Consider the following 10,434-nt stretch of genomic DNA (forward strand, 5'->3'; position numbering starts at 1 on the left):
ATATTCTCACCCTGCTTATTTAACTTATATGCAGAGTACATCATGAGAAACGCTGGACTGGAAGAAGCACAAACTGGAATCAAGATTGCCCGGAGAATATCAATAACCTCAGATATGCAGATGACAGCACCCTTATGGCAGAAAGTGAAGAGGAACTAAAAAGCCTCTTGATGAAAGTGAAAGAGGAGAGTGAAAAAGTTGGTTTAAAGCTCAACATTCAGAAAACTGAGATCATGGCATCTGGTCCCATCACTTCATGGGAAATAAATGGGGAAACTGTCAGACCTTATTTTTGGGGGCTCCAAAATCACTGCAGATGGTGACTGCAGCCATGAAATTAAAAGATGCTTACTCCTTGGAAGGAAAGTTATGACCAACCTAGATAGCATATTAAAAAGCAGAGACATTAATTTGTCAACAAAAGTCCGTCTAGTCAAGGCTATGGTTTTTCCAGTGGTCATGTATGGATGTGAGAGTTGGACTGTAAAGAAAGCTGAGCACCGAAGAATTGATGCTTTTGAACTGTGGCGTTGGAGAAGACTCTTGAGAGTTCCTTGGACTGCAAGGAGATCCAACCAGTCCATTCTAAAGGAGATCAGCCCTGGATGTTCATTGGAAGGACTGATGCTAAAGCTGAAACTCCAAATGTCTGGCCACTGCATGCGAAGAGTTGACTCATTGGAAAAGACCCTGATGCTGGGAGGGATTGGGGGCAGGAGGAGAAGAGGATGACAGAGGATGAGATGGCTGGATGGCATCACTGACTCGATGGACATGAGTTTGAGTAAACTCCAGGAGCTGGTGATGAACAGGGAGGCCTGGCGTGCTGCAATTCATGGGGTTGTAAAGAGTTGGATACGACTGAGCGACTGAACTGAACTGAACTGAACTGAAAGATTCTTGGACAATTCAAGAGAAAGGAGGGGAAAATCTGAGCTTGAGAATTAGGAAAGTAGGAAAGTCATTGATTAGAAAATGAAATTAATTTATGGAACATTTTTTCTAGTAATGTAGTAATTGGAATTCTTAGTTTCATGTGTGACTTCTATGAGGGCAGAAATTGCAGCTGCTTCTTTTTGACATCTACAGCTCCTTGGTCTGGCACTTAGGAGGTGTTAAATGAATGTTTGTTAAATAAATGAGAGTAAATAGCGAAGATTTTGCACCTGCTATTCCCTTGGGTTGCAATGTGCTTCCTCTAATATGTTGAGGCTATTCTCTTGTTTCTTTTGGATCTGTGCTTAAATGTTTCCCCTGCCTTCCTTCCTTCTTGCCTTGCATCTTTCCTCCCTTCCTAACTCTTTCCTCTCTCTCTCTTTCTGGCTTAATTGAAATACTGTTCACATACCATACAATTCACTCTTGCGATGCAATGGCTTTTATTATATTCACACCATCATGCATCCATCGCCATAACCAACGTAAGAACTTTTCATAATCCCTAAAAATAAGACCCACACTCTATAACCATCACCCTCCACTTTGCCCCCAATCACTCCTAGCCTCTGTTATTGTTTAGTTGCTAAGTCATGTCCGACTCTTTCTGACCCCATGGACTGTAGCCCACCCGGCTCCTCTGTCCATGGGATTTCCCAGGCAAGAATACTGGAATGGGTTGCCATTTCATTTGTCAGGAGATCTTCCCAACCCAGGGATCGAACCTGAGTCTCCTGCATTGACAGGTGCATTCATTACCACTGAACGACCTGGGAAGCCCCACTCCTAGCCTTAGGCAACTGCCAATCTATTTTTGCCTCTATTTTTTCTGGATATTTCTTACATGTGGAGTCATATAATATATGGTCTTTTATATCTGGCTTCTTTCCTTTAGCATAATGTTTTTGAAGTTCACCCATATCATAGCATGTATTAAGATTTCATTCTTTTTATGGCTGTGGCATTTCATTGTTTAAATGTACCCCAGGACAGTTGGCTTAGTTCCACTTTTTGGTTACTATGAATCATGCAGCTATGATCATTCAGTGTGACAGTTTTTATGTGGATGTATCTTTTCATATTTCTTGGAAACTGCTGGGTCACATGGTAATACTATGTTTCACTGACGTAAGAACTGTCAAACCACTTTCCAAAGAAATGTTGCATTTTCAGAAGACCCTTTCCTGACTGTCTTAAAACAGCTGCCCCAAATCATGCACTATCTGCTTACCCTACTTCATTTTCCCTTCATTCCTTGGTGGAATAGTATAGAATAGTGTATATGCTTACTGCTCTGCAACACTACAATATATGGCACATATTCATTTGCTGTCTATGCAAGATAAATCACCCTACTTCTTGGGGCTTAAAACTGACTTGTTACTTTTCACAATTCCACGGGTTTAGGGGGTGACTCCTTTGCTGGTCTTGCCTAGAATCAGTTGGGTTGTTGCCCTGGGGTGACAGTTGAACTGGCCGGACAAGCCAAGAGGATTTTTCTCGCTGGAGGCCATGGGGACTGCCTTCCCCTCCACGCGGCCTCTCATTCTCACCCAGTAAAGTCAGAATCTCTAACCAGGAGACCCGCAGCACGCCAGGAGCACGCGGGTGGAAGCCGCAAAACGCACGGGCGCCCCCGGACTCACGTGGTGGCGCTTCTGCACACCCATTGGTCAAAGCACGTCGCGGGCGTTCTAGATTCTGACTGAGGAAATCGATTCCACTGGAGGGGAGGAGTAACGAAGTCAATGCAGGGTTTTGTGTAGGAAAGCTGTGAGATTTGGTCCGGATGTTTCAGTCTTGCACAGTAACTAAGAGAATTGGCTGTGTTGCAGGAGGAACATGGCTTTGGATTAGGGCACAGACGCGTTTTGGCTAAATCCTGGGTGAACTACCTTTCCTGTCTGAACTTGTGATTCCTTCCTGTGAAGTAGAAGCAATCCAGTTTTTTTTTTTTTTTTTTTTTAATTCACTTATTTTGGCCGTGCTGGGTCTTCTTTGCTGTGTGTACTTTCTCTAGCTGTGACAAGTGGGGGTTACTCTCTCCTTGTGGAGCAGGGACTCAATAGTTGTGGTCCACCGGCCTAGTAGTTGCCCAGCACGTGGGATCTTCCCAGACCAGGACTTGAACTCGTGTCTCCTGGGTTGGCAGGTGGATTCCTTACCACTTGAGCCATCACAGAAGACCCAGCAATCCAGTTTTATAATCACTCTGATAATCCTCCTTTTAGTTATCACCAAGAATGCTTTCAAATTGTGGTGCTGGAGAAGACTCTTGCAGGGTGCCTTGGGCTGCAAGAAGATCAAACCAGTCAGTGCTAAAGGAAATCAACCCTGAATATTTATTGAAAGGACTGATGCTGAAGCTGAAACTCTGATACTTTGGCCACCTGATACAAAGAGCTGACTCCTTGGAAAAGACTTTGATGCTGAGAAAGATTGAAGGCAAAAGGAGAAGGGCGCAGCAGTCGCTAAGATGGTTAGGTAGTATCACAGACTCAATGGACATGAATTTGAGCAAACTCTGGGGCATAATGGGGAACAGAGAAGCCTGGTGTGCTGCAATCCATGGGGGTCTCAAAGAGTCGGATACGACTTTGCCACTACACAACAAAAACAAGAAAACAGGTTAAAATCAACATTTCTAAGACTCTTTCTCTCCCTGAATATGGGTAACCCATTTAACTAGAGTTTTCAGTTGATCTTGGATGGCCAGTTATAGAAAGATTATAATAACAGTATCAACAGCAAAAATAAAAGCAGCTGCCTCTTATGGAACCCTGCCAGGCTGAACGTGTTACTCTGCAGGTCTCTTGAAACAGCCAGGGAGTCTTTGGGTCACCCCAGAAGCAGAGCCTAAGGATTAGAGGACTTGTAGTTTACCTGGGAGGTGGTTCTAGAAGCCCCTGGAGGAATGTGAGGATAGGAGAGGGAAGGGAAAATGCTTGTATAGGATGTGCTCAGGTGAAGGTACTGCTGTGGGCACCTGGGGCTGAATCTCACTGGGGACCTTTGGGAGTTGGTGCAGAACACACGACTCCAAGTTACACTAACGAGTGTCTTCCTTTAAAAAAAAATCTTGTCTTTCCATTTTATTTGATCGTGTAATTCTCTCTCATTCCTGCCTGAGACAAGGTGAGAGAATAGGAATCAGATAACAATTTTAAACAGAAAGTGGATAAGGTTTGTTATTTCTGAGGGTTGTTGAGAGGTTGTGAGAAGGTGGAGTGTGTAAACGCATCTATGCTGCTGCTGCTGCTGCTAAGTGGCTTCAGTCGTGTCCGACTCTGTGACCCCATAGACGGCAGCCCACCAGGCTCCCCGGTCCCTGGAATTCTCCAGGCAAGAACACTGGAGTGGGTTGCCATTTCCTTTTCCAATGCATGAAAGTGAAAAGTGAAAGTGAAATCGCTCAGTCGTGCCCGACTCTTAGTGACCCCATGGACTGCAGCCTACGGGGCTCCTCCGTCCATGGGATTTTCCAGGCAAGAGTACTGAAGTGGGGTGCCATTGCCTTCTCCGAAATGCATCTATAAGGGGGGCTAAAATGCAGGAAGTGCTCCTTACCAAAAAAAAAATTTTTTTTCCTTTTCAGCGAAGCCCACCCAGGCCACATTACTTGCTGGTCACTGCTCCAGACTGGCACTCCAGGGCTCCTTGTCCAACTTGATTGTTCTTCCTTTTCTTTTGTAATACTTGTGATTTTTTGTTTATTTCATATTTTATTTTTAAATACTTTTAAAATTTTATAGTGGAGTACAGTTGATTCACAATGTTGTGTTAGTTTCAGTCTTACAGAAAAGTGATTCAGTTATACATGTACATAAATCTATTCTTTCACAAATTCTTTCCCCAGTTAGGTTGTTACAGAGTTCCCTGTGGTGCACAGTAGGTCTTGTTGGTTCACCATGTTAAATATAGCAGTGTGTAAATAATCACAAATTCCCTAACTATCCCTTCCCCCACCCTTCCATTCTGGTAACCATAAGCTTGCTCTTTAAGACTATGAAGCCTGTTCCTGTCTTTGCTGTGGGGGGCTGTCCTGTGCATCGTAGGATGTTGAGCCCCATCTTTGGCCTCCATTCACTAGATGCCAGGAGCACCCCCACCAATTGTGACAACCACAAATGTCTCCTGACTTTGGTCCATATCAGTGGGGGAGATGAATCGCTTGGAGTTTAGAGCCACTATACTATTCAGCTTATCTTTTGATTATGTTCATTGTTGGCTGTTCCCACATCCTGAAAGTGAAAAGCGAAAGTCGCTCAGTTGTGTCCAACTCTTTGAGACCCCATGGACTGTCCATGGAATTCTCCAGGCCAGAATACTGGAGTGGGTAGCCTTTTCCCTTCTCAAGGGGATCTTCCCCACCCAGGAATTGAACCCAGGTCTCCCGAATTGCAGGTGGATTCTTTACCAACTGAGCTATCAGGGAAGCTCCTACTGGAATGCTAACTCCAAGGGAAAAGGAATTTGCTTCTTCGGGGCACTGACGTAGCTTCAGCTCCTTGGCACGTGGTAGGCATCCAATATTAGTTGAAAGAATGAGTGACATTTGGAGGGTTTTGTGCCTGGGGATGGTGTCAAGGCTTGCCACATATTACTTCATTTCTTTATCACAGCATTCCTTGGAGGGAGGCCTTGTCATTGTCCCCCTTTACACAGAGGAGAAAAACAGGCTTCTAGAAGTTGCATATGGATACCCTATACATACACACCCAATCGTAGAGTCCAGAAGCTTAGCTGACTGCCCCTCAACAATCAGCAATGTTCTCCCTTCTGGCCAAAGAGGACTGAATGAAGCTCAGGTCAGATGCAACTTCTAGCTGGCACATGCAGCGGAGCTGAAAAGGGATGAGCAGCTGGCACAGGGTGGGGTAGAGTGGGGGGCACACCTGAAGGGGCTTTCTCAGGGACCAGAAGGGAGTGGCCTTGAACTTGACTGGGTTCAACCTGTCTCTCTCTGAAGGAAGATTGGTGCCAGACCTATAAGAGATGTAGAATGGGCTGGAAAGCAAAGCCCCAGCAGACTCTGGGGAGTGTCGCTGGAGTGTGTACTTGGTGATGGTCCAGCCGGGATGAGCAGCCTGGAGATGCTGCTGCTGCAACCAGGCCCACACGCACGCACGCACACACTTCACTCTCCAGCCCTCCCTCCCCACTTCTACCCCTCCACCCCCTCCAACTCCCCACTTCCCCTCCCCACCCCTCCCTTACTCCAGCCTAGCCCAGCCCAGCCCAGAAAGGGTCCATCTCTATGATTGGTCAGTGGTTCTCGGTACCAGGAATTGAGACCAGGAAGATGGGAAGGAAGGAAGAGGGTGGGTAGGGTGGGGGGAGGGATGGGACTACTTTTGTATCTACTCCCAGAGCTAGGCGCCTGCTCACCATGGACACTGCTGGGTACAGCAAGTGGGACGGCAGGCTGGAAGAGGTCCCCGGAGGTATGAGCAACGGGGCTGCCTCAGAGGTCCCCTTGGGTCCCTCTCTGGCCAGTGGTTTGGGGTTTGATGGGGAAGGGAGGGGCTTCCCATGTGGCAGTAGTGGTAAAGAACCCCCCTGCCAATGCAGGAGACATAAGAGACGTGGGTTCATTCCATCCCTAGGGTGGGAAGATCCCCCAGACGAGGGCATGGCAACCCACTCCAGTATTCTTGTCTGGAGAATCCTGTGGACAGAGGAGCCTGACGAGCTACCATCCATAGGGTTGCAAAGAGTCAGACAAGAGTGAAGCGATTTGGCACACACGTATGCACACGTGGGGGAAGGGAGACGCTCAGCCACGAGAGAGCTTTTGTAGTGGGTGCAGGAAAGACACCACCCATCCTAGAGTCAGCTGGACCTGGTTTCAAATTCCAACTCTGCCGCTTAGGGGCTGTGTGACCACAGGCAACTTATTGCACCTCTCTGAATCTCAGTTACCTGGGAGAAACCCAAGTGACTGGGGCTCAGTCCTGGGAGCCCAAGGGTCCAGAGAAGAGCTCAGGAGTCCGTCTGTGTTATCCCAGGGCACTTGGGACGCTGGGGACGGAGACCCCTTTTCCTGCTCTTCGCTCTCGTGGTCATCACAGTCCTGTGGGCCCTCATTCTCAGCGTCCTGTTTTCCAAGGGTGAGTGACTGGACGATGGGAGATGGCGTGTGCACCGCCCCCCTCACCCCCACCCCCACCCTCACCCCGCAGAGAACATAGACGTTTTCTGCGCCCCAGGGCTCACCAGCCAGATCCGAAGCCTCTGCCTGGTCTGAGTGCGAGCACCCACATGTGCGAGTCTGTGCCCCGTGCATGTGCCTGTCCGCCCATGCTACACGTCCGTCCGCCCCCTGCTGTGCACCCCATGACCCGGGTCCCCGCACTCCCAGGGGCCGAGGGGAGAGTTTTCGAGTCCTCCTCTCTCCGCAGCGTCCACCGAGCGCGGGGCGCTGCTTGACCTCCAAGACGGGCTGAGCGCAAACGGTACGGAGAGAACAGAGGCTCTTGCCAAAGTTCGGGGGCAGAAGGGTCTTGGACCCGGGTGTCGGAGTAGTGGGCGGGAGCGCGGGGATCCCACGGTCCGCGGGGCTGGCCCTGGAGTTGGGTGGGGTCCTGGGAGTCCCCGAGGATGACCTGGCGTGCGTGCGTGCGGGCGTGGAATCGTTCCAGCCTCCAAACAGACGGCGGTGCTGGGTATCTTGGAGGAGGAGGTCCGAGCGTGCAATAGCTGCTGTGAGTGAGATGGTGGTGGTGGGCGGGGGGCGAGGGGGCGGGACTTGTGGCCGGGATTGGAGGAGGCGAGTGGGAGCGGGGGCTCGCGGCGCGTAGGGGCTGGGCGGGCTGACCTCAGGTGTCCAGCTCCCATCACCTCACCCCCTCCCCAGGCCTGAGGACGCAGGCACAGCTGCAGACAGTCAGCAAGGAGCTTACAGAGGCAAGGTCGAAGTTGTTGCAGCAGGAGAGTGCCCTGAAAGAACTGAGCGAGCGCGGTGAGGGCGGGACCATCCCTAACCCCTCACCCCTGCTGTTACCCGAAACTCGATTCACTCTGGACCCTTCTGTGCACCACCCCCCTACACACCTAACCTGTGATCTTGACCATTGACCCAAATAGTGTCCCCCATCCTGACCCTGACCTGTGGACTCTAACCTTAACTGCAAGTCCTAACCCTAAGCATAACGGGCACCCTACCCAGCTCTAACAGTCCTTGACAGTAATGTCATTCGTCACCTTGGCACTGACCACGGACGTGGATGCTGACCTTAACTAATCATGATCTTACCCTTGATCCTGACCCTAGCTATAATCTTCTCCCTCTCAGTGACCCAGAACCTGGCTGAAGCGGGGAGGGACCGTGAGAACATTCGCACTGAGCTCTTCCGGGCACTGGAGCAAGCCCGGCTTGGGAACAGTGAGCAAGCAGGGAGGGCGGCAAGGGGAGAGGATCAGTGGACTCTGCCCGGGGTTCCCTGATCCGCCTGGCCCCGCCCTTTGACCTCGGCCTGGTCTCGGAGGTTCCAATCCTGGGCCCGGGATAGGGGGGTTGTCCAACATCCCCCTCTCCAATCCACTTCGTCTGCTCCACTTGGGAGCAAATCACCTCTTTGACCCTCGCCACCCTGCAGGCTCCTGCAAGGAGTGCCCCGAGTCGTGGCTGCCGTTCCAGGGTTCCTGTTACTTCTTCTCCACGCTGCGGGCCACGTGGGTGGAGGCACAGCAGCACTGCGAGCGCTCCGGCGCGCACCTGGTGATAGTCGGAGGCCTGGAAGAGCAGGTGCGAAGCCCCGGCTGCCTGGGAGCAGGGAGAGCGCTGAGTTTACCCGAGGGGGCGTGGCCCGGGGTCGTAGGGGGCGGGGCGGGACGGATGCCGCCGGCTCAGTTTTCCCCACTGCCTAGGGTTTCCTGAGTCGGAATACGCGTGGCCGCGGTTATTGGCTGGGCCTCAGGGCCGTGCGCAAGGTGCGCAGGATCCAGGGCTACCAGTGGGTGGACGGAGTCGCGCTCAGTTTCAGGTGAGAGAAGGGACCTGGGGAGGCAGACCGTTCGGATCCTAGGGGAAATGCTTCGGCCAGGTCATAGGGTCTCCTTAGGGCTGGGCGGGCCAGACCCCAGGAACTGACTAGGGTTAAATTCTGGGCTGAGAAAGTTATACACCAAGGTGCATACTCAGGTTAATTCTCAGGATGTGAGATCCAAGTACTAAACAGGCTAGAACTCGGAAAGTCCTAGCTTTTCAGCAACACCCCCTCTCCCCTGCCAAACCACTGCAGCCACTGGAATCGGGGGGAGCCCAACGACTCTATGGGGCGCGAGGATTGTATCATGATGCTCCGCACGGGGATGTGGAACGACGCGCCATGTGACAACGAGAACGACAACTGGATCTGTGAGAAGAGGCTCAGCTGCTGACCTTGTCCCTGGCCCAGAGCCGCGCCCACTGGCACTTGTCCCATCGCCTGAGCCGCTCACCTTCCTGGCTCCGCCCACCACCGTAAATCCCTTCCCCACCCAACTCTAGCAAGAACCATGGTGCCACCCACAGTCCAAGCCAGTAACTGCACGGGGAGACTTTCGCTCCAACCTCGCTGCAACCCCTCGCCCATGGACCTCACCAAGTCTGCTCCCGCTCCAAAATCTGAGTTCCTTGGACCCGTGATCTGACCCCCATCTCCCTCCCTAACCAAGGCCCCGCGACTCAGGGATGGAGCTGTTTGATTTACTTGCTTTTTTACCCCAGGTGAGCTGCCTCAAAGATAGGGGATTTTGTGAACCTTCTTGGCAGCCCCAGGGAGCATCAATAAATGAGAAAATGAATCTTGGCTCCTGCCTCTGATCTAAGCTTTATCTCAGAGACTCTGATGTAATTCATGTGAGTGACCCTGACCTCAGGGGCCCGTGTGCATGCATGTGTCTGACTCCCACTTCATGAACTGTGGCCTGCCAGGTTCCTGTCATGGGATTTCCCAGGCAATATACTGGAATGGGTTGCCATCTCCTTCTTCAGGAAATCTTCCCGACCCAGGGATTGAACCCACATCTCCTGTGTCTCCTGTATTGGCAGGCGGATTCTTTACCACTAGAGCCACCTGGGAAGCCTCCAGGGCCTGATGATTCCCCTCCCCCCACACCCGAAACCCAGTGTGTAAGCTGCATTGGGCCAGGGGGGTTGTAGAGCCCTGGGGACACAGGAATGAGCCAGACCCTGTCCCTACGCTCTGGGACAATGTGACCAGTGACTAGATTGAGGAATACATGGAGGAGTCTCCTGTGTCCCCAGAAGAGGGACTCTGCTGAGATGCTGCCGTGCTGGCCCAGTTCCCTGAGGACACTGTCACCCTGTTGAGATTATAGGTAGCCTGACACAGGCCCTGACACAGAGATGGGAGAGGGGCAGCTCGGATCTGATGAGCAGACTCCTTCTGTCTCGGGCACCCCAGGTCCTGTGGGGAGTTCAGGAAATATATCCAGAAAAGATGGACTTTGGAAGAACAATGGGATTTCAACTCTGGCAATGGAGCTGGGAAG

At 51.2% G+C, this 10,434-nt stretch overlaps 1 protein-coding gene across 1 annotated transcript; it reads left to right on the plus strand.

Annotated features, from left to right (window-relative positions):
* The first annotated feature begins 6,274 nt into the window (after nt 1-6,274).
* On the plus strand, nt 6,275-9,728 carry CLEC4G (C-type lectin domain family 4 member G). The gene is made up of 9 exons (XM_027547568.1): nt 6,275-6,380; nt 6,945-7,046; nt 7,338-7,391; nt 7,578-7,640; nt 7,793-7,897; nt 8,231-8,320; nt 8,535-8,683; nt 8,806-8,921; nt 9,180-9,728. The coding sequence occupies exons 1-9, from the start codon at nt 6,326-6,328 to the stop codon at nt 9,316-9,318; spliced, it is 873 nt and encodes a 290-aa protein (XP_027403369.1). The 5' UTR covers nt 6,275-6,325; the 3' UTR covers nt 9,319-9,728.
* The last annotated feature ends 706 nt before the right edge of the window (nt 9,729-10,434 follow it).

The sequence above is a fragment of the Bos indicus x Bos taurus genome, chromosome 7 (genome assembly GCF_003369695.1).
Source record: "Bos indicus x Bos taurus breed Angus x Brahman F1 hybrid chromosome 7, Bos_hybrid_MaternalHap_v2.0, whole genome shotgun sequence".
Taxonomy (NCBI): domain Eukaryota; kingdom Metazoa; phylum Chordata; class Mammalia; order Artiodactyla; family Bovidae; genus Bos; species Bos indicus x Bos taurus.